The 24,666-nt window shown below is 39.2% G+C and overlaps 1 protein-coding gene across 1 annotated transcript in view; it reads left to right on the forward strand.

Annotated features, from left to right (window-relative positions):
* Snap29 (Synaptosomal-associated protein 29kDa) overlaps nt 1–23,958 on the forward strand; it is an 85,739-nt gene extending 61,781 nt beyond the window's left edge. Inside the window, exon 4 of the mRNA XM_067158972.2 lies at nt 16,405–23,958. Within this exon, the coding sequence (XP_067015073.2) occupies nt 16,405–16,658 (254 nt within the window). The 3' untranslated portion in view covers nt 16,659–23,958. The remainder of the gene's footprint in view (nt 1–16,404) is intronic.
* The last annotated feature ends 708 nt before the right edge of the window (nt 23,959–24,666 follow it).

Consider the following 24,666-nt stretch of genomic DNA (forward strand, 5'->3'; position numbering starts at 1 on the left):
AATAATTGAAGTATTCAACAGATTAAGGTTTTGTCTCGTGATACTGATGACTCCTTTTCCTTCTCTTTCTCCTCTTATCATCACTGCTGTTTTGTTCTTCTCCACACTGATTTTCATACCACATTTCTCAGTATTGTCATTGAATGCCTCTAGCTGGATTTGCACTTCTGTACTGTTCACTTTGTCATCTGCAAACAACAATAATTAGAATTTCATCCATAACCGTTATAAACATAAGTGGAGACAATACATTTCCTTGCCTTAGTCCACTTTGGTTTCTACACCAATCTGTTCTCTTCACTGGAGTCTGGAGACAACTGGAAAAAACTCTTATACACTGCTTTGATTGCTTTCCACATCCTTTTATTTCCAGGGTTTCCCACACCTTTTCTCTATTAACACTATCGTACGCCTTCTCTAGATCAAGGAATACCATCGCCAGATTTTTTCCATATTCCCACTGTTTTTCCATCAGTAATCTCCTGGTAAATATAGAGTCTGACGTTAACCTCCCCTGAGAACTCCATACAGCTCTTCTTGTAAATTTCTTTCAATCCTTCCTCTCAACCTCCTTCCCATTATTCACTCCAGTATGTTGGCTACTTGTGACAACAGTGTAATACCAAATGGTGTCGTAGGCAGCTTGGCACGACTTCTTATTAGACAGAGTAAGAATGTGACATCTCAAGTGTGGACTAAACTTTAACATATTTCGGGTATATAAAGATCATTGCAGACAGTATCGTTACCGATTCACCCGGTGTTGCTAATCATCTAGCCAGTCATTTTGGCAATGTGTCTGGTTCCAGGAATTATCATTGTGATTTCCTAGCTCTGAAGCCGGAGGCAGAACGTCATCACCTCAGTTTTGCTACTCAAGCTTCAGAAGACTATAACATGCCCTTTATGGAGTAGGAACTCCCGCAGCGCCTTGGCGCTTTGCAAGGACACAGCTTTACAAAGGTGAAAAATGAGAGTATCCTCCTAATTCAATACATCATATATAACAAATTCAAACGTGTTTCAGCTCGTTTCAGCCATCTTCAGTGAAAAATGAGGGGGGGGTTGAAATAATTTACATAATATAAGTTAAAAAAATGCCAAAAAACATAATGAAGGAGCAAATGAAAAAACAAACAAAAGAGAGCCTAGACGGAAACAGAATTAGCACAAATATACAATATTTGCATCAATATGCAGGCAAAAAACAACTCTTCTTCTTTCGGTGCCTATCCGTTTCGGATGTTGGCGATCATGATGGCTATTTTCGTCTTGTTTGTGGCAGTGCGGAACAGTTCAACTGATGACATATTGCACCAGCCTCTAAGATTGTCAAGCCAAGATATTCTTCTTCTTCCAGGACCTCTTTTGCTGTTGATTTTCCCCTGGAGTATTTTTTGGAGTAGGTTGTATCTATCTGTGTTGCGCATTATATGTCCCAGAAACTGCAGCTTTCGGCATTTCACTATCTTGATCAACTGAGGTGTTGTGTTCATCCTTCTCATTACTTCCACGTTTGTAATTCTCTGGGTCCAAGATATTCTCAGGATCTACCTATAAAGCCATGTTTCAAAGGCCTCCAGCTTCTTCTCTGTGTTTTTATTTAAGGTCTATGTCTCTACACCATATAAAAGAACAGAAAATACATAACAGTGCAGAAGTCTGATTTTAGTCCCTAAAGTTAGATTGTGGGTTTTAAACACATTACTCATTTTCTGGAACACACTTCTTGCTTTTCCAATGCGTACCTTGACTTCTTGTGAGCAATTCCAGTGTTCATTTATTATGGTTCCAAGGTATGTATATTGTTTTACCCTTTCTATACTCTTTTGATTTATAACCATGTTTATTCCGGAAATATTTTCCTTACTTATAACCATGAGTTTTGTCTTTGCAGTGTTTATTTCAAGCCTGTATTGGCTGCTGACTCTTACATTTCTATCCATTAGTGATTGTAGCGCTTGGATAGTATCAGCAAATACAATTGTATCATCAGCATACCGGATGTTGTTTAATCTCACTCCATTTATCAAAATTCCTTCTTCTATATCTTCGAAGGCTTCTCTAAATATGTATTCTGAATACAAATTAAATAGTATAGGTGACAAGATACATCCCTGCCTCACTCCTATCAGGATTTTGACTGCTTCGGTGTGTTCTCCTTCAACACGCAACACCGCTGTTTGATTCCAGTACAGCGTCTTGATGATTCGCAGATCTCTTTCCTCCATTCCAGTATTTCTCAAAATATCCATCAATTTTTCATGTTTTACACAGTCAAAGGCTTTCTGGTAGTCTATTAAACAAGCAAATACATTCTTATTTACATCTCTACATCTCTGAAAGAGGACCTGCACACTGAACAAAGCTTTTCTTGTACCTACTGCTTTAATAAACCCAAATTGATTAGGGGCTATCTGATCTCTTCACACAGTCTGTATATTCTTCTGTGTATCACTCTCAAGAACACTTTCAAGAGATGGCTCATCAAGCTTATTGTGCGGTAATCTCCACATTGGTTTGCGTTTTTTCTTTTTTGGCAAGGTGATGAACTCTGATTTGAGCCATTCCGATGGATTATTCCTGGATACATAAATTCGGTTGAAAATTTTGGTCAACCATTTTACATGATGTTCATCCATCAGTTTTAAGAACTCTGCTTCTACTTTATCTGGTCCCACTGTCTTTCCGTCCTTCATCTGATTGATGGCTGTTTGAACTTCTTCTTCTTCTTCTTCTTCTAATATATCTGTGCCACTTATTTCATTTGTATTTTGTGTAAAAGCACATCTAGTGTCATAAAATAAATCTTCTATATATTTTTTCCAGACCTTTTTGTCTTCTAAATCCACCATCAAGTTCCCGGCTTCATCTATTAACTTTCCACCAGTGCCATTCCTGTATTTCCCTGTTACTTCTCCTACTTTCCTGTGTACATTGAAGCTGCCATACCTACTTTGATATAACTCAATCTCCTCACATTGCTCCACTTTTTCTTTTTCTTTTGCCTCGCTGATCTTTCTTCTGATGTCTGCATTTATCTTTCTGTATTCTGCAGGTTTTCCTTTATTGAATCTTCTTTTCTCCATTAGATTCAGTATTTCATCTGTCATCCATGACTTTCTCTTTTTCTCCTCTGGTTTCATGTACTTCTCTTTTATTTGCTGAACGGTGTTTTGTAGTTTAGTTAATTCTAATTTGACATTATTGCTGGTGATGTTTTCCTCTGTGATAATCTTCAAGTTAAGTTCTACTTGCATGTTCTGTTTCACTATTGGGTCTTTGATTTTCCTCAAATTGTAGTTTTGCCTGTTCTTCCTCTTCACTTTCTTCATTTTGACTTTGAAAACTCCAACAAGTGGCGTGTGATCTGCACCTCGCTAGGTTTTCACTGTGGTGCAGCTGTTCCTGAAACGTTTATTTACCAATATGAAATCAATCTGGTTTCTCACACATTTCCCGGGTTTGTCCATTGGAGACTTCCATGTATATAGTCTTCTAGGTGGGAGTTTAAACCAAGTGTTCATGATCACTAAATCATTTGACATCGCAAAACTTTCAAGATCATCCCCTCTGGAATTCCTCTCTCCTAGTCCAAACGGTCCTACAATGTCTGATGTCCTACCTTGCCCCACTTTCGCATTGAAATCTCCCATCACAATTGTCAGATCATGTTTGTTAAGGGTTTTCAAAATCTCATTTATGCTTTCGTAGAATTCTTCTACCTCCCGTCTTCTTTGTCCATTTTAGGCGCATACACTTGTATTATGTTTGTCAATAGGCCTAGCACTCAGCTGTAACATCATTACTCTGGCTGATACGGGTGCGACCTTGCTACTTCCGCTGAAAGTATTACACCATCAGCTCTACCCGAATATAGCACTATGTTTATGGAAACATCGCATCTCACTAACACCAAAACTCCATCCTATCCATTTCTTTAATCGTATTATGTATTTTTCCTCCTTGGCTCATTGTTCTCACGTTCCAGGTTGCCACTTTAATTTTTTCTTGCCACTTGATTTTCTTCATGCCTGTACTCACTACTGTTCCTCCCGGAGATCCGACTGAGGAACTTACTCCGGATGATGATAATTTCGTCATGAGCATAGCCATAATGATTACTAGGACTTGCCATCAGGCCTTTAATGTAGTCGTTGTCCAGTGCGTTCTACATCCTTATGCCATTGACCACCTTTGTGGTTCCCCCGCCTTTAAAGCCAGTTTCCCAACTCAAGGACAAAAGAGTACCCTTTAAGAGCCAATTAAGGCGAGAGAGGATATTTCTGTCGGGGTTTTCTCCCTTAGCCTTTGATAGTCCCCTATCAACCTGCAAGGCAGCAGGTTGTACTCATATTAATCCCCAAGTACAGGGCTGCCTCTTCCGCAATCTCCACCGTTCCGAAGTCCATCTTCTCCGTTAAAGATTCCGTTGAGGTCTTCACTCGTAACCCTGAGCTGGGACCCTTACCAGATGTTACACACCGGGTCAGTGTGCTCTGGGACTCACATAGGCAGGGACGCCACTCCCTGGGTAGGGCTACCTCTGAAAAGGGTCCCTACCTGCTACCTGTAAAAAAAAAAAAAACTCACTGCGACAAAATTCAGTGAAACAGGTGTTAATTTAAAAAATAATTGAAACTAAAAACTGTGTTAACCTAAGAAACAAAGGAATGAAAAACAAATAAGTCGGATATGTACAATAGTAGCACATGGTGAGGTTGTGGACCTCATAGTTTACAAAATATTGCTTAGTAACAATAACAAAACACTGTCGAAAATCATCCTTGTAGAAACCCATCACATCAAATTGGTTAGGAGGGGAGCGGGAGCAAAAATTTTGAGAAACCAAGTTTGATATAACGTGCAGGCGAAAAGCCTGTGACAAGGAAAAACACCAATGAAATTTAAAGCTTTAGAAACAACAGCATTCTCAATATCTTCTCAATCTAGCGGTCCCTTTCTTGATTGTTTCATAATGTTGGCTGGTGTCTTGCCTTATTATAAAGGTTCGGAAAGGCCACGACATAAAATTGAGAAGCTGTGTTAGGTAGACGACAGATGCATGGTAAACTGTAAGTGATCTAGTGGAAACCGTCAATGAAGTTCTAATCTGTAATGGAAAAATGAGGTTGTGTGAGAAACGTGGGCTGACAAAGTAAAAAGTGTGGAATGGGTGTGAAGAAAGCTTAAACTTACAGTGTTTAGCAGGTGGTTGTCCTCTCGAATGGCCTGGCCTTCTCAAAGTAACGGTCTCGTTCGCGTGATCGAGTCTATTGTTGGTTCAGCTGTGTTTGCGAGGATGGAAGGAGCGGAGGGGGAAAGGTTGGTCCAGGGCTGATGTGAGGAGGGGGGAGTGGTGGTGAGTTGGAGAGATGGAGGTGGAGTTTGTTAGTATTATGGAAGTTCTGACAATATGGAATGAAAGTTTCAATTAGAATGTTCCTTTTTCTCGTTTACTTCATTTAAATTGTGAGAGGGGTTCATAAACTGATCTAAATCGATGTGGATGCTCTCGAACGTTGAGCAAGGTGCCTTTTTGCTCATAATGCAAAATCTATTGAAGTGTATTCATGGCTGGATGCTTTATGATGTTTACTCATAGCTGAAAACCGATTATATTTGAGAGCATTGCGATCTTATGACAAATTTGCAGCCTGCTTGACCAATATAGCTGGAATTACAGGATTGGCATTTTAATTTGTAAACTCCGGAGTGCCGGGCTGAGTGGCTCAGACAGTTGAGGCGCTGGCCTTCTGACCCAAACTTGGCAGGTTCGATCCTGGATCAGTCCGGTGGTATTTGAAGGGGCTCAGATACGTCAGCCTCGTGTCGGTAGATTTACTGGCACAGAGAAGAACTCCTGTGGGACTAAATTCCGGCACCTCGGCGTCTCCGAAGACCGAAAAAGTAGTTAGTGGTACGTAAAGTAAATAGCTTTATTATTATTAAACTCCGGAATTCAAATATTTGTTGTTAATGTTGTTATTGTTATTGTTGACAGTGTGTGGATTGAAAGTGAGTTTGGAGTTGCTGTGGGAGCTTCTATATGCTATTTTAATGTTGTGTTTCTTAAAAATATTAGAATTTTGGTAAATGCTACTATTATTGAAAGTGAATGTGGAAAACTTATCTTTAGGAGCGGAATCTTTTTCTAGGGTAGTCTTGGGTCTGCTCTTATATCTATTGATGATTCTGCTGACGAAGGCTCTACTGAAACCATTGTGTTCTGCAATATTGTAAATGGTATTAATTTCTTTTTTGTAATTCTTGCGAGATAAAGGGACAGTTAATGCTCTGAGGACCATGCTATTGTAAGCTGCTTTTTTATGTATGTCTGGGTGCACAGAGGTCTGATGGATGGTATTGGTGTGGGTGGGTTTCCTGTATATATTGAAGGATAAAGTGTTGTTGCTGTTGCGCATAATGGTTAAGTCCAGGTGATTAAGGGCATTATTGTTTTCTGACTCTATGGTGAATTTTATATGTGGCTCAGTGGAGTTGAGAAATTCAAGTACTGTGTTGCTGTTAGTAACGTGGGAGTCTAAAATAACAAACATGTCATCTACAAAGTGTGTCCAGTGTTGAATGCCATTGATCTTGCCAATGATGTGAGAATGCTCTAAATGATCGATGTAGATATCTGCAAGGATTCTTGAAGCTGGTGACCCCATGGGAAGACCTATCTGTTGGTAAATGACATTATTGAAAGTGAAGAAATTGTTGTTCAAAGTAAATTCCAGAATCCGAATAAATTCATCTATTTCACCTATACTTAAGTTGCTGAATTTGGAGAGATTGTTCTTGATCAATTGTACGGTGCTGTTAACGGGAACATTAGCATACATGTTAGTAATATCAAAAGAATGAAGAAATGAAGGCTTTCACGGCCGATGTCAATATAATAAAAATCTTCCGGGCTCTTATGCCGTGGTCCACTCTTCTCGCTTCTCCCAGATGTTTCGACTACTGCTGCATCTTCTGTGGCGCCGTGTAGATATGCTCTCCTGTATCCCGCTGGCGACTGCGAAAGTTGTTTGGGAAGCAGCTGTATTTATGTGTTAATGTGCGGCATCCAATTGGTTCGTGCCGTGCAATCCGACATCTGATTGACTAATACAAGTGATTATTTTCATTTTGACCGTATTGAAATTCAATTATTAAACGTTAAACATTAATTTAATGAAACCACCTATTCAATACTGGTTAAGTTTTTATGACTATAACAATGTCATTACATTAAGTTTGAGTATGGTACATGTTTCGCCTGGCATTGCAGGCATCATCAGCCATTAGTTCTATCTCCAAGTCAGAGCTCTGAGTGGATGCTATTTTAGGGTTAATTATAGTCAATATTATTTATATAACAGGCAAAGGAGTGATCACGCCGTCCATGTTTTAAAGTTCTAATGTGACATTCTACTCTTGTTCACATTAATATAACTAATGGCTGATGATGCCTGCAATGCCAGGCGAAACATGTACCATACTCAAACTTAATGTAATGACATTGTTATAGTCATAAAAACTTAACCAGTATTGAATAGGTGGTTTCATTAAATTAATGTTTAACGTTTAATAATTGAATTTCAATACGGTCAAAATGAAAATAATCACTTGTATTAGTCAATCAGATGTCGGATTGCACGGCACGAACCAATTGGATGCCGCACATTAACACATAAATACAGCTGCTTCCCAAACAACTTTCGCAGTCGCCAGCGGGATACAGGAGAACGTATCTACACGACGCCACAGAAGATGACTACCGCAGCAGTAGTCGAAACGTCTGGGAGAAGCGAGGGGAGTGAACCACGGCATAATAGCCCGGAAGATTTTTTTAATGAAAGAATGAAGAGTGTTCTGTTTGGATAAATTAAAGTGTTTAATCTTGTTGCAGAATTCTAAGGAGTTCTTTACTGATGTGTTCGCTCCGTGTAATGATGGAATATATGATATATTGAATTAGGAGGATACTCTCATTTTTCACCTTTGTAAAGTGAAAACCGTCCATACGGAATGATTCTAATATCTTGTAAAGGACACGGCTCCCGAACTAGATAATGTCCATAATCAGAAGTTGAAACACCTTAGTGAGTATAGTCTCTTATATCTTCATGTGTCCAACCAAATCAGGATAGAGAGTGAGTGGCGAGAGGGAACAGTAATTCCTGTCCTCAAGCCTGACCAAAGCGGGAAGTTACTTACTGTTTGTATAAGCTATTTGAGAGGATGTTGAATCGCAGACTAGTGTGATGCCTGGAGAAAAGAGGACTTTTGTCCAAGTTCCAGTGTGGTTTTTGAAGCGCTCATCGACACCTGACCAGTTGGTACGCTTGGAGAGTTCTATCCAGAACGCTTTTCTCCGAAAACAGCATTTGGTGGCTGTCTTCTTTGACTTAGAAAAAGCCTATGACACCAAATGGCAATACGGCATTCTTTCAATCTTGCATCAGTGGAATTTCCAAGGTAATTTGCTGGTTTTTATTGAGAATTTTTTGTCACTCTGTCTATTCTGTGTCCGAGTAGGGAGGGCACGTTCGCAGTACCTCATTCAAGGAAATGGAGTCCCACAGGGATCAGTTCTGTGTCGCTCTGTTCGCGATTGCCGCTGCTGCTGGTAATGTATGGACATTATAGCGGTCGCAGAGCAACAATTACAACAAGCTATTAAGAGAGTGGAACAGTAAACTTAAGAACATGGCTTTCGGTTTTCAACCGCAAACACCTCTGTTGTACGTTTCTGCCGGAAGCGCGCTCTTCACTCCCGTACCAAGCTTTTCCTAGGGAATGTCTCTCTTCCTTTCTTGGGGTCCTTTTCAGTAGCAAATTATCATGGGAGCCACACATGCGGCAGTTAAAAGCGAAATGCGCTGAGAAGCTGAATATTTTAAAGTTTCTTTGTGGCACTAGTTTGGGAGGTTGGGGGAGGGGGCAGACTGAAGGTGCTCCTACATTTTTATAGGGCACGTATTTTATGCAGCATATGGATCGGCAAGCCAAAGCGTTTACTACAGCGGAGTTAGGTTGGCAGTGGGAGCTTTTTGTACAAGCTCGCTGAATGTGGTGTGCCAGCAAATGATTCTTTCCTATGCTGCAAATTTGCGACAGATGCTTCTTCACTCGAGCTATCCGTGCGTATTCCACATTGGAAACCGTCGGCTGTACGTTGCTTATATTCGAACAACACAGCCGATTGGAATGCGCTGGGATAGCAGTGACAGATTGTGTGATGTCAGACGACCAAGTAGGAGTCCTCCGTGGATCCTGGATCTATACACCAGCCTGAAAGAGAGCATGGACTCTTCGATTTATTGGAGGCTTTTCCTGTCCGTTGTTGGCCGGTGTTCCGATTCAGTAGTGGATTGAGGGCAGAAGCGAAAGAAAGTTCTGCGTTCATTGTCGATGACAACAGGCTTCTTTCCTCTACCAGAACCATGTAGTGTGTACACAGTGGAGCTCTGTGGTACGCGTTGTCCAGTGAGCGCCGGCACTTTCTCCTTGAGCTCTCTGAAATCTGTTGATCATGTTTCCTTCGACAGCTTCTGGTACAGCGGATCCAGGACCTGCCGGCACCAGGCTTGTCAGCAGACTCATTTGGTTATGTCTAGAGGCACCCTGTTTCTGTTGAAAATTTTTGTCTAATTTTGTCATTTTTTGTATATTTTTAGCTACTTTTATTTTATTTCATCAATAATTTCGCTAAATTTTATTTCCACTATTCAGCAACAAAGGTAAACCAATAACATATTTGCAGTATAACAACGTTATATTTTTGCATAAGTATATAAATACACGAGTTATGCTCCTGCTTAAAACACATACAGTATTATACATATCAAAGCATGGAAGTTGGTATCGGCTGTCACTCAAACAAGTATACAATCTACATATCGGTCTGAAAAAGGCAGAGATAAGAGTTCCATATTACCGGGTGTTGTCCTGTACGTTGAGAATGCCCTCTCACTATCAACATTACTGACTTCACTGCCTTCACTGCAGCTTCCATAAAAAGCTCATAATCTCGTTTCACGGAAAGAAGAATGGCAAATTTCTATCTGCTCTACATGATCTAGTAACTAGATCCTTTGGTTCAAGGTATTCTGACGTTGAAAGTTGTCGTAGGATGGGAATTTGCTTTATTAGACGAGAGAGTTCATCATTTTCTAAATCACCTCCCATTATGCTTTCTGGATCAAAACGTTTACAGAGAGAAGAAATTATAAACCCTATTAAGTAGTTCAGCTTTTCCAGCCTTGCTCTACCTACAGATTGAAACAAAGATGTTAAATGCGTCTGCATTTGTTTTGGTAGTTTGGAAAGTTTATCCAAGGTTGTCTAAAACAAAAATGCATCATCTACTAATTTAAAAGCCCTTTGAAAGGTCACTAAGCTTAGATTTAATTATGTGAATTAATGGCATGTTGGAACACTATAATGTGAGCAGCAAGATACAACATTTTGAGCAATGCTCAACAAGAAAAATAGCTACGTAATGAATTTTTGTTACTTCATTTGGGGTCAAGGCTTTCAAATAGTTCACAGCAACACTCTCACCTTCAATATCTTCAACAGTGTCTACTAGATCATGACGATATTCTCCGAGGTACTCAACACTTTTAAAATCATGAGTTCCACTAGGTGATCACAGGAATAGGGAAGAGTTTAGCTTTAGTGGGTTCGTCTTCATATTTCTGTTTCAGGAACTGAATGTATGCATGCTTTCGGAAGATGTGTTTTGCCTTTACAATGTTACACTGCCCACCAAATTCAGTTTATGAACCCTTCTGAAACTGGAACCCTTATTGCGTTTATACACTTGCCCATGGAACATGCTGAATCTGAAGTTATAGAAACTACCTTCTGGTACTGAATTTCAAGTTTGTGAATTACACTCATAATTGCTTGTGAACATTTCTGTAGCATTAGCATTTGCAACAAGTTTCACTCCCCCCTACAAATAACTTGAGAACTGTACCACTCAAGCACTTTTATCAGAACCATAAACACAGATTGCCCTTTTTTACCAGTCGTTTCATCACAAAGAATTCAAACTCTCAACTTTCATAGCTTCTTTTAATCCTTCCTCCTCTCTGATGATTCGAGGTACAGAACCTTCCCGCAGTCTTCCAGGTATGGGCAAGTCGCCAGCATCTTTAAAAAATCAATAGGCCTAATATTAGAGCGCTATTTAACATCATTTGAATGAATTAAATGATTTATAATTGTAAGTAAATGAGGGATCCAGCATGCATTATCTAGGCGTAAATGTCGTTAAACGAGGAAACTAGCATAAGCTCACATCTTCCTGTATAGTATTGCACAAACCTGGTCCACTCTCTCAGCTCCGGATGATGCGTCTTTGCTGCTGAACTGTGAGACTAGCTTGTGTTATGATGCCTTGTCCTTGTTCTTGTTATGTGAAACTCTGTCCCTTCTCTGCTCCTCAATTTGCAAATTGCAGTATCTTTCTAGTTTTGTCAAACACGTAAAATCCTTCCAATGCAAATTCTTTTTCTTGATCAAACACTGTCACAACCATTTTAATAAACTGAGCACAAAATAGGAAGTTAAACGCATCGATCAGCAGCGATTTTCAACAGGCAAGAGGAAAGACACAGTCGCATTACAGGTAATTATGAATATGATAAATTTAGTGCTAATCGATATACTATACCTTAGGTGTCGATATATAGGTCGATTGTGCCATCGTTTATCAGATTTTATTGCCACAGCTCATCTCAAATGTCAGTCGTAAACTTCAAATGATGCAATTCCAAATAATTTCGTAAATTATTTTACGATTTTGCTTAAACGTTTTTGCATTTTAAAAATGATTATTTTCTCGCGCTTTACAAAAGACGGGTGCCTCTAGTTATTGAGATTGAGTGGCAGGCCACCCCACTGCCAAATAAGCTGAGAGCTATGAAAGGAAGTACGAAGTTATGGAGGACTTCCCTTTGGGCTTCTTGGAGGGAAGCATTGATATTTTGTCATCTTTGGATCGGTCACGGCATAGCAACGCACTCCGATCTTCCGAGTACATCTCGGTAAGGAATCGGCAGACCTCGTCATCTGTTTTATGAGGGATAGTGACTCTTTTATTGTGTGTGAAAGTGTAATTTCTATTCATGTTTATATTTTAAACTATGCTTTTATTCCGTTGACTCTTTTTTAGTTTGTGTTTCTGTATTTTAACTTTACATTTGAATGATATATCTCTCTGTACTTCAAGACATTGCAAATTAAATCCACTGATTATTTTCATTTCTTAATCATTTTTATCATTTGTTTTAACTTTTAGTCAGTGGATATATTTTAAAATGTTTAATTATAATGGTTCATGGTTCATGTTTGTGGGTTACTGTAGTCACGTCCTACTTCGTGAACCATGGCCAACGGCTGAGTGGCCTAGTAAGTGGTCCTGAGAGTCGGGATACCAGTTGCTATGGAATGGGAGTGGGCTTCTCGGACATATTCAGAGTCATGGACCTCCTTGTGCTCAGGCGGCTAGGGCTATACAATTTACCGGTGGTCCATAACCCGTTAGAGGAGAGATCCTCACTTGGACTATGTGCAAGTAGGGCAGCATCCTGCTTCATCAATTTACCAAGCTCAGAACACTTTAAGCAAGCCTCGGACCTATGGGAGTAATGGAGTCCCACTCCCATTTGACAGGCGAGGGACTCTTTGGAAACAACTTGGCAAACGAAATGGAATTTGATGGGGAGCTATCAGTATTAATGGGGCTTATGGAAGTAAGTAGCACTGGCTAAGTCAGCAAAGAGGATGCATCTGGATGTGCTAGGAGTAAGTGATATTCGGGTAAGGGGAGATAACGAGGAAGAGATAGGAGATTATAAAGTGTACTTGACGGGTGTTAGAAAGGGAAGGGCAGAGTCTGGGGTAGGGCTCTTTATCAGGAATACCATTGCACGCAACATAGTTTCTGTTAGGCACGTAAATGAGTGAATGATGTGGGTAGATTTGTCAGTTGGAGGAATTAGGACAAGAATTGTGTCCGTGTATTCACCATGTGAGGGTGCAGATGAGGATGAAGTTGACAAGTTTTATGAAGCATTGAGTGACATCGTGGTCAGGGTCAACAGGAAGGATAGAATAGTGCTAATGGGCGATTTCAATGTGAGAGTTGGGAATAGAACTGAAGGATATCAAAGGGTAATTGGTAAATGTGGGGAAGATATGGAAGCTAATGGGAATGGGAAGCATTTGCTGGACTTCCGTGCTGATATGGGTTTAGCTGTTACGAATACATTCTTCAAGCATAAGGCTATTCACCGCTACACATGGGAGGCTAGGGGTACCAGATCCATAATAGACTATATCTTAACAGACTTTAAATTCAGGAAATCTGTTAGGAATGTACGAGTTTTTCGCAGATTTTTCGATGATACAGACCACTTTCTGATCTGTAGTGAACTAAGTATCTCTAGGCCTAGGGTAGAGAAAGTGAAATCTGTCTGCAAACGAATGAGGGTAGAAAATCTCCAGGACGAGGAAATTAGAAGTACATGGATATGATTAGTGAGAAGTTTTGAACAGTAGACAGTAAGCAGGTTCAGGATATAGAAAGTGAATGGGTGGCATACAGGGATGCTGTAATAGAAACAGCAAGGGAATGCCTAGGAACAACTGTGTGTAAAGATGGGAAAAGGTGAACATGTTGGTGGAATGATGAAGTGAGAGCAGCCTGTAAACATAAAAAGAAGGCTTATCAAAAATGGCTACAAACAAGGGCCGAGGCTGACAGGGATTTGTACGTAGATGAAAGAAACAGAGCGAAACAAATAGTTGTTGAATCCAAAAAGAAGTCATGGGAAGATTTTGGTAATAACCTGGAAAGGCTAGGTCAAGCAGCAGGGAAATCTTTCTGGACAGTAATAAAGAATCTTAGGAAGGGAGGGAAAAAGGAAATGAACAGTGTTTTGAGTAATTCAGGTGAACTCATAATAGATCCCAGGGAATCACTGGAGAGGTGGAGGGAATATTTTGAACATCTTCTCATTGTAAAAGGAAATCATCCTGGTGGTGTTGCAAACAGCCAAGCTCATGGGGAGGAGGAAAATGATGTTGGTGAAATTATGCTTGAGGAAGTGGAAAGGATAGTAAATAAACTCCACTGTCATAAGGCAGCAGGAATAGATGAAATTAGACCTGAAATGGTGAAGTATAGTGGGCAGGCAGGAATGAAATGGCTTCATAGAGTAGTAAAATTAGCATGGAGTGTTGGTAAGGTACCTTCAGATTGGACAAACGCAGTAATTGCACCTATCTATAAGCAAGAACAGGAAGAATTGCAAGAATTATCGAGGTATCTCATTGATTAGTATACCAGGCAAAGTATTCACTGGTATCTTGAAATGGAGGGTGCCATCAGTCGTTGAGAGGAAGCTGGATGAAACCCAGTGTGGTTTCAGACCACAGAGAGGCTGTCAGGATCAGATTTTCAGTTTGCTCCAGGTAATTGAAAAATGCTACAAGAGGAATAGGCAGTTGTGTTTATGTTTCGTAGATCTAGAGAAAGCATATGACAGGGTTCCGAGGGAAAGGATGTTCGCCATATTGGGGGACTATGGAATTAAAGGTAGATTATTAGAATCAATCAAAGGCATTTATGTTGACAATTGGGCTTCAGTGAGAATTGATGGTAGAATGAGTTCTTGGTTCAGGGTACTTACAGAGGTTAGACAAGGCTGTTATCTTTCACCTTTGCTGTTCGTAGTTTACATGGATCATCTGTTGAAAGGTATAAAATGGCAGGGAGGGATTCAATTAGGTGGAAATGTAGTAAGCAGTCTGGCCTATGCTGACGACTTGGTCTTAATGGCAGACTGTGCCGAAAGCCTGCAGTCTAATATCTTGGAACTTGAAAATAGGTGCAATGAGTATGGTATGAAAATTAGCCTCTCGAAGACTAAATTGATGTCAGTAGGTAAGAAATTCAACAGAATTGAATGTCAGATTGGTGATACAAAGCTAGAACAGGTCAATAATTTCAGGTATTTAGGTTGTGTGTTCTCCCAGGACGGTAATATAGTAAGTGAGATTGAATCAAGTTGTCGTAAAGCGAATGCAGTGAGCTCGCAGTTGCGATCAGCAGTATTCTGTAAGAAGGAAGTCAGCTCACATCGGTCTGTTTTCAGACCAACTTTGCTTTACGGGAGCGAAAGCTGGGCAGACTCAGAATATCTTATTCATGAGTTAGAGGTAACAGACATGAAAGTAGCAAGAATGATTGCTGGTACAAACAGGTGGGAACAATCGCAGGAGGGTATTCGGAATGAGGAGATAAAGGCTAATTAAGAATGAACTCGATGGATGAAGCTGTATGCATAAACCGGCTTTGGTGGTGGGGTCGTGTGAGGCGAATGGAGGAGGATAGGTTACCTAGGAGAATAATGGACTCTGTTATGGAGGGTAAGAGAAGTAGAGGTAGACCAAGACGACGAATGTTAGACTCGGTTTCTAACGATTTAAAGATAAGAGGTATAGAACTAAATGAGGCCACAACACTAGTTGCAAATCGAGGATTGTGGCGACGTTTAGTAAATTCTCAGAGGCTTGCAGACTGAACGTTGAAAGGCATAACAGTCTATAATGATAATGTATGTAAGTCTTTTCATTCCATCTCTAGATGTTAGGCCCTTTAAACAACAGTCATCATCATCAAATACTCGAGTCATCAGGTACTTGCTTTAGCAGCCTATATAACCAATAGGTCCTACTGCCGTTATCATTTCATCCGTCCCTGCTGCTTTTCCTGTTTCCATTTGCTTAACAGCCATTTCCACCTCTGCCACTGCAGTATCACTCTCCATTTCTGAATCATTCTCATTTACCATCTTCTGCATCTTCTCTCACATTCAGAAGTTCATTAAAATAAACTTTCCACCTATTCTTTATCTCCTAGGTCTGCACTCTCTTCCACTCTCTTGTTTTGTGTAGAGTTTTTCTTTTCTCTTATTTTTTGTCAATCTTTTTTCCACCATTTACGTTGTTTTCCAACTCTTGTGGGAATCTCTCCCAACAGTACCCGGGAGATGATGTCATTTACCACTTTTTTACACTTACTTTCAATTTCCTGATAGTTAATCTTACTTCCTTCTTTCCTAATTCTATTCCATTCTTGCGACGCTTCCTTGTTCTGTTTAACAACCTCCTTCACCTTTTCATTCCACCAGCGTGTCTCCTTTTCCTTCGCTTTTGCTGAATATTGTATATTGTAATTGTTTTTTCATTACAAAACCAATGTCTTTTTAATTGCAGTCACTGTTCCTTTGTGTAAGAAAACCAGGCATGTCCGTTGCCGAACTGAGTTTCCTTCATTGGGTGGTGAATGACTTCCTAGAAAGTTGATGTTCAGTGTTGTTTTTTCTGTTGCAGGTATGAAGATTCGAGGACTGGCAGAGGAACCTTCCTACAGTCAGCCTCAAACCTCCGATGTTCAAGCCGTCCTCAACAAGAATCTGGATGAGATGCTGGGCTCAGTGACTCGTCTGAAGGGGTTCGCCACGGCCCTCGGCGAGGAGATAGACTCTCAGAACGATCTCCTGGAGAACATCCACACGAAGGCAGAGAAGGCGGACATGAGCATCCAGAAGCAGAACAAGGACATGGCACGGATACTCAAGAAATAGCCCCCACTTGTTGCGTCTTTATACCGGATACTTAAAAAGAAGGGATGTGAAACATCTCTTGATCATTCCGTCAAGAATAAAATTTGTACCAGTCCGAAATATTCAAGTTCTGTATTTGCTTGACTGTTTATAGGTTTTGCTCTTTTATATTATAGTTATCGTTGGTATATTTCTTGATGTCTTCAGGACGCAGAGTCTTTGTGAATTTAGTTTGTTACCAACAGACTTGTTACTTGTTTCCTTGCTGTGCCTGGTACAGTGGGAAGAGTAGATAGGCTCACATCTCTCGAGGTGCCTTCTTGGCGAGTGTTGACGCCCATCCTCTTGAGGAGAGGTTCTTTCTTCCCACATTGATGTGTTGTCGTGTTTATCCTGTCTCACTTGACTTATATTTCCATTACTGTCGAGTCTTGGAGGTCCCTCTTCACTCTTAGTGTTGTTCACTTCATGTTTGTTTCAGCTACCCATTTATATTGCAAGGCTGAATACGACAGGTGTTCAGAAGGCATTGCTGTATTCATATTGATAACAAATAATGTTAACTTTCAGAAAAATCATATTTTCTACAAATTCAATGTGAAGCAGTTTATAATTGTTCAGATTTGAAGCTACTTAATAAATCTGGGCACTTGCCTAACAATGGTGCAGTAGGGATATTATAATAAGATGTGAAAATATTGGGATTTTCTGCCTGGTATTTGTAGAAAAAATTTATACCCCTAACTAGAAAAAACCAAAATTAAAATCCCATGGGTGGCTACAGTTTTGATGTCTTGGCCTACTGAGTGAGTGACAGGCTTTCTAGCCTTGGGCTACCTCACCATCAGATAGCTCTGGAGTTGTTTTGAACTAGCTGCAGGACTGGATCATAAAATACACATGTTTACACTCAATCAGTTGCCATAAAGTCCATGCACTGATGAGCAATAATGGAATGCTCTGCACTTTGTCGAGGCACTAGTCACAGTACAACTTCCATAATCTGGTGTATTGTGTTGGGATTTGAATTGCAAGTGCTATCTTCTCTGTATCGGCAATATTAAATCAGGAACTTTTCTCAGAAACAATCTACTTGGAAGGTGAATAATTGTGATAGAACATTAAATGGAAGGAACACACGTCTGTTATGTTTTTCAATGACTACACATACAGTACATGCAATATTAAAACGAAGTGTGCATAAATTAAGTTCTTTGAATATGTTTAAGCCTATACAGTAAAACCTCGTTAATTCGAAGTCGTTAGGACTCAAAAATCGAACTTCGAATTACGTGATTTCGAATTAACCGCCAATTCGCAATTCAGAAGTACCAACCCTTGCTGCGTTACAGAATATTCTAAGGCCCGTTACTGCATGCATTTAACCTTGATTCACAGTGTATACCTTTCAAATGCATGAAAAGAGAACTATTTCCAAAATGTATCCAAGAAGGTGCGTTTACAGTATTCAAATAATGCACTCGGATATCTCACTGGTAAACATAACCTCACGCAACGAAAGAAAGAAGAAAAGCACGATTCAAAGACGAGGGCAAATCTATGCTCGCTCCCATGTGCATTGCAATGCACTACTGTGACCCCCATCCCTCACACTGTACGATTTTCCGGCTGGCAATTTCTCCTTTAAAACCATAAGACCGTTTGGGCTCGCATTAAAGTAAAGCAATGCAGTTTCACCGGCAATGTCAATATCGTTCGGTGCCTACGAATTTATTATATTTGCCACGCTTTTTGGTCAACTGTCGGCATCGCCAGTGTTCGCGGATTCTATTTTCCCGCACACTGCATGTTGCGTGATATTACGGTGTTCCTTAAAAGGTTGAACACACAAGAGTTCCGATTTCATTCAACGTAGCAATCATGAAGCGCACTGTAGACCCACCGAAGTGAGTGTAAGTGCGGAAAGCTAACCTTCCACGTTCCGGAATGCGCGTTCTATTATGATGCAGAGCGGATAAATTTTGAGTTGAAATTACTCTGTAACATACTATTGTTTGAAAATGTAAAGGCAGTTTCAAATTAAAAGCCTGAATTTCGGTAATGGGGCCGACATTGTACTTCGAATTACGAATTATCCGTATTTCGAATTAAACAATTAAAATACATGCTAAACTGTATCTCATGTTTCCGGGAACGAGAGCTTCTTCGAATTGGGCGGGATTTTGAATTAACCGATTTCGAATTATTGAGGTTCTACTGTACATCCCAATCCAGCACCACTCAGTGATTTTCTACTGTAGGGGGTGTTGTGTATGGGTCTGTTCTTTTACAGTTCCATTATCATATGCACATGTTGTTAGTCAAATGATTCCTTTGGTTTTGTCTTGCGAATGAGATGAACAAACAATGGCTAGTCCACAGTTTACTTAATTAATGCACTAAGTTGATGCTGAAGTGTTCTTGTCCATGGTAAGCTCATTGAGGACATTCTGCTGTTTGCCGAGCCATTTAAACATCATCTTCTATGTCTCATTCCGACTAGTTTGTTGTGACAGGTTCAAAGCCAACCGATGCCAAAACCAGTTATACTGGCAAAGCCCCAAACATACTGCACACCTTTCTATCCAAAATGTGTCCCTTGTTTGTATACCACCACCAGTCTTTGTCATTAGGACTAAGAAAATACATTTTTCAGTTACTTTCAGAAGAGATCCTTGCCGCATGTACCATTGCGGCAGTCAGACTAGCGCTCCTACACTGTGGCAGTACAGTACAGTTGTGGGATTCTCCTCATATTGATGGGGCTGTTTTGCCATAACAAATATACCGCAAATACAAATCGAATGGTATGGAATGTGCAGGAAATGAACTCGTGTGTTAAGTAAAGAATAATGTGATTTATTCAAAACTGAAATTTGAACGTGCAGTATTACCTCTCTTTTTCCCTTTTCAAGGGACCAAGGAATACTGGTGTAAAAGGGGAGAAACAACTTGTACAGGTATATATGAAACTGCTTTGGAAAATGTTACGTGAAACATATTATTAATTGATAGAGTATTTCAATCACAATTTAATAAGGGTCCATGTAAGTTCATTACTGTACTGTATTAACTCTTGACTAAACTGCTCATCCTTGGCCCAGGACGAGGTTACCGGTAGGTGGTTAAAAATTAGTGTAATATATTCTTTTAATATACAGTAGTTACTTTCTTAGAGTGGCTACAGAATTATCTAAGATGCAATATTTTCTCTGAATGAAACATTTTTTTTTTTTTTCAACTATTGTGCCTGTATTTACAACATTACCACAAATTTATTCCAGATGGACAACTACGCAATCACTGCTTCCTGCCTAAATAGTCCAGAATCGATCTCTGTTTACACTTCTTATTTCTTGTGACCTCTATTTGTTTTTCAAGCACCGAGCTCGATAGCTGCACTCGCTTAAGTGCGGCCAATATCCAGTAATCGGGAGATAGTGGGTTCGAGCCTCACTGTCGGCAGCCCTGAAGATGGTTTTCCGTGGTTTCCAATTTTCACACCAGGCAAATGCCGGGGCTGTACCTTAATTAAGGCCACGGCCGTTTCTTCCACTTCCTAGGCCTCCCATCGTCGCCATAAAACATATCTGTGCGTAACACAAGTAACAAAAAAATGTTTTTCAAGCTCATAAAGGTTATGAAAATTATTTTCACCCCCCCCCCCTCTCTACAGATGACATACCTGCGTAAAACATCCACTGCTGCACTTGCATCAGAACTGGTAGGCATCACTTCACTGTCTTCCTCTGCTTCATCACTGTTACTGGTGTTTGCTCAGCAACCAACTCCTCCACACTTCTTTCCTCTGCAGTGATCACAGAATCATCTACCCGAAGAAAATCTTCAGTAGTGCAGTCTGACTGCAACATTCTCCATACATTGGCTAGCAGGCCTTCTTCTTCTTCCTCTTCTTCTGGCAGCTGAGATTCGGCATGATTCGTGAAAAATCCTGCTTTCAACAAACAATTTGAGATGGTGGTCTGCTTCATGGCTTTCCAAGACTTTCAAGTTTAAAAACTTCATCTTTATTCCGTATTGAACCGAGAATCTAATGGAAACAAGAGAGGTCCACCTATTCAATACCATATAACGTTATAAGAAAAATTATAGCATTTTATTATACTCGGTACTGGTGTGCATCGACATCAGCCAAAAATAAGAAAAGTATACACAGACAAGGTTACAATAAACAATGCATAAAGTATACACAAATTTTACAAAACGGGATCCATAAACATTAACCTACGACCTAAACTTAAAAAATAGCACCAACTGTCTTAAAACTATGAATGTACGTCCTCTTGATAAAAGTCCTCTGAAGGTGCAAGAATTAAGAAACCATTTTTCTATTGGTTAAAAATGGCTGTCATTAAAATAACACAACCAGTCAGACTTCTTATTTTGCGTGATGAAACATATGTCTTCTCTAGCTTTCTTTAAGTATTAGATAACAAGATCTTTTTAATGAAAAATTTTGGCGGACGCCGTGTTTTCAGGGTACTGTTCTCGGTTCATATTAGGACCTGAAGCAAATAAAAAAGAAAAGAATGTCAAGAAAGGCTTTTTTTTAAAATCTTGTCATAAAAATTTACGTGAATAAGAGTCACCTCTGGGAGCATATATATTATGTGTTAATAGGTGTTAGGGAAGACATTGAGAGTCGCAAGACACCGTGACCAATGCACCCGCGTTGTGGGGAAGGGAGGGGGAAGCAGAACAAGGGAGGCACTGAGGAGTAGGAGGGGGCCCACAGCCATTGGCAATGAAGGAAGGAGGGAAGAGGGAGGGGAATTATGCAGGGCAATGCGGCGAGAGGGCGTGGCGTGAGAACATTTTTTGTATGCTATGAAAAACTAATTTGCTATTGGAAGCTTTTCTAAGTCTGAAGAACACTATCAAGAAATCGAACAATACTCTTGGTTTCTCAGAAATATTATTAAGATTCAAACCAGCATTAAAATATTGATCCAGGTGAATAAAACAGCTCTCAGTGATGTCAAGCAAAGTACTTTTATTAATAACCTGTAAAACTGTGAGATCCTGATCAATGCTAGTAAAATTATGTTGAAGATCTTTCATATGCTGCCCCATTGCCGAAAACCTATTGTACCTAATGGCATTAACGTGTTCCGTGTATCTGATTTTAAAGTTACGTCCTGTTTGTCCAAAATAAGAACTGCTGCAGTCATTGCAGCATAATCTGTATACTCCAGAACTATGAAAAACATTATTTCTATTTAATGAAGTGGAGTTATGCAGGATGTCAATACTTCTATTATTAGTTCCTTGATTTATGAATTTCATTTTCCGTATTGACATTTACCAATCTTCATAAAAGGAAAGAAAAATTCCACCTAATCAATACATTTATTTTCTTGTAAACTATTACAATCTAGGACCGGTTTCGACCCTTCATAGGTCATCCTCAGCTATATCAGAATCACATTTGCATTTCTATCTTAAACCTCTGAAAGACCTTCATGATGTATTGTTTCATAATTTTTCAGTGAAAACTTATCTAAAAACTTACAAATTTCTAAGCGTTGTGTTAAAATTAAAAATTAAAATTACAAAACTTTGTCTATTATATACATGCCCTTGGGCTGACAGAATGCATCCTTGGGTTGATTAAGCACATATCTTAAGTATTGCTTATTCTGTTGAATCGAAACCCTTTTATACTTATGTACAATCGTGAATAGACTATCAGTAAAATTTGATAAATAAAGCTTGTGTGATAATTATAATAAAATATCATGTTACATCTTTATACCTTATTGCTGGAGTGATATTATTTTAGGCAAAATATAAATGCGTGTTGACCTCTATAAAATATTTTTTTTACATAAACACACTAATGTACTTTAAAGTCTAATCATTGTACTTTAAAGTCTAAAATACTTATTGCTTGGATCTTGCATTGTTATGTGGTAAAATATTATAACAATTTGTCTTGTATAACATCAGATATTGATAATGTTTGAATATGCCGTGTATGGTTGGCTTTTAAACCTAATGATTAAATGTCAGTTCCTTCTTGCATAAAATTACAAGTTTCATATTATGTTGATTATGTATTGTATAAAACATAAATGTCTATTAAATTGAATGCTTATCATTTACTACAGAAGTTTTTAAAAACTTGAATGTCTAGTAATATAGTCAGTGTGTTTAGTGACACTGAAACGTGTTTGCCTTGATTCTTGCGTTATATTTCCATAATTTGCCTTTTCTTATATATGTCGAATGTTGAACTTTATAGGTTCCATTTGTATAACTGTGAAATGGATCAATATAAGCTTGATACGTGTTAAATTATGGAATATATGTATGATTCAGTTCTGGCCTAACTTCTGGAGTTTTCTCCCATCAAATGCCGTAAGACTGTGGTGGTTCCTTTCCCTTTTTTTAAGGCTGGTAAAGTCTGTAAGCCAAAATGAATGAAGTGAGTTAGATTTCAATAGAAGTGTAATATTGTGTGAATTTGTAAAGCCTGAATTAATTTACTTACTGCTGGATGTCAATTATTAGTTCTGCAAGAAATCTTAGTGTTATGTTTTTTGAAGATGTTGGTGATGCCGTGTATTTTATTTGTAAAGGTAAAAGTCAGAAAATTATTAACTTTGGGTTTTTCTCTCGAAAGGGTGGTATTAGGACGGTACTTAAACTTGTTAACAATTCTATCAATGAAAGCATTCTTTTACGACAAGATTTTTAAAAAAAAGCCTTTCTTGACATTCTTTTCTTTTTTATTTGCTTCAGGTCCTAATTTGAACCGAGAACAGTACCCTGGAAACACGGCGTCCGCCAACATTTGTCATTAAAAAGATCTTGTTATCTAATACTTAGAGAAGACGTATGTTTCGTCACGCAAAATAAGAAGTTACGTCTTTTGACTGGTTGTGTTATTTTAATGACAGCAATTTTTAACCAATAGAAAAATGGTTTCTTAATTCTTGCACTGGTTACTCTAATACTCTGTGAATGTTTAGCAAGAAAACCCGTTACACATGTTCTTACAAAATTAAAATTGGACTTTTATGATAGTGAAACATTGGTTTTTGTCCGCACATGGTTTAATATTTTTAGATTCAGAGGACTTTTATCAAGAGGACGTACATTCAAAGTTTTAAGACAGTTGGTGCTATTTTTTAAGTTTAGGTCATAGGTTAATGTTTATGGATCCAGTTTTGTAAAATTTGTGTATACTTTATGCATTGTTTATTGTAACCTTGTCTATGTATACTTCTCTTATTTTTGGCTGATGTCGATGCACACCAGTACCGAGTATAATAAAATGCTATCATTTTTCTTATAACATTATATGGTATTGAATAGGTGGACCTCTCTTGTTTCCATTAGTTTCCAAGACTTTGCAATGAAGTGAAGCGCATCCAGGATTGATTCCAGCATCCATATAGAATAAAATTCGCTGCACCAGGTTCTTCCTATAAAGTGACTTAAAGGAGCGAATAACCCCTAAATCCATAGGTTGTAGCTTGCTTGTGCAATTAGCAAGCAGAAATTCTAACTACACATTCCTCAAATTAACATCCACGGGATGCGCGGGACAATGGTCGATGAAAAGAAGGGTCTGCCTATTTTGTACACCCATTTTTGAATCCAGAGGAATTAACTGCTGTCTGAAAAGATCTGAGGTCATCCAAGCTTTATGGTTGGCGTCGTAGGCAGTAGGTAATGATCGCCCATTCTTGAAGCAACGAGGCTTTTTAAATTATCACAAAGGGGTGGAGCTTCTCATCACTGTGAGCCTCATCTTGCTGTTTCCCACCAGGGCATTTATCTCCTGTGAATACCCAAGTCTTGCTGGGCAACACACTGGAAAACAGTCCGGTTTCATCCAAGTTAAAAATGTTCCTTGGTCAGCTCCTGCAATCTTCTATCAATCCATTCTTCCACAATTTCATCACTAACTGCATTACATTCTCCACAAACAGTTTTATAGGTTAGGTTACACTTTACCGGGCGAGTTGGCCGTGCGCGTAGAGGCGCGCGGCTGTAAGCT

This window comes from Anabrus simplex, chromosome X (assembly GCF_040414725.1).
Source record: "Anabrus simplex isolate iqAnaSimp1 chromosome X, ASM4041472v1, whole genome shotgun sequence".
NCBI classification, from domain to species: Eukaryota; Metazoa; Arthropoda; class Insecta; order Orthoptera; family Tettigoniidae; genus Anabrus; species Anabrus simplex.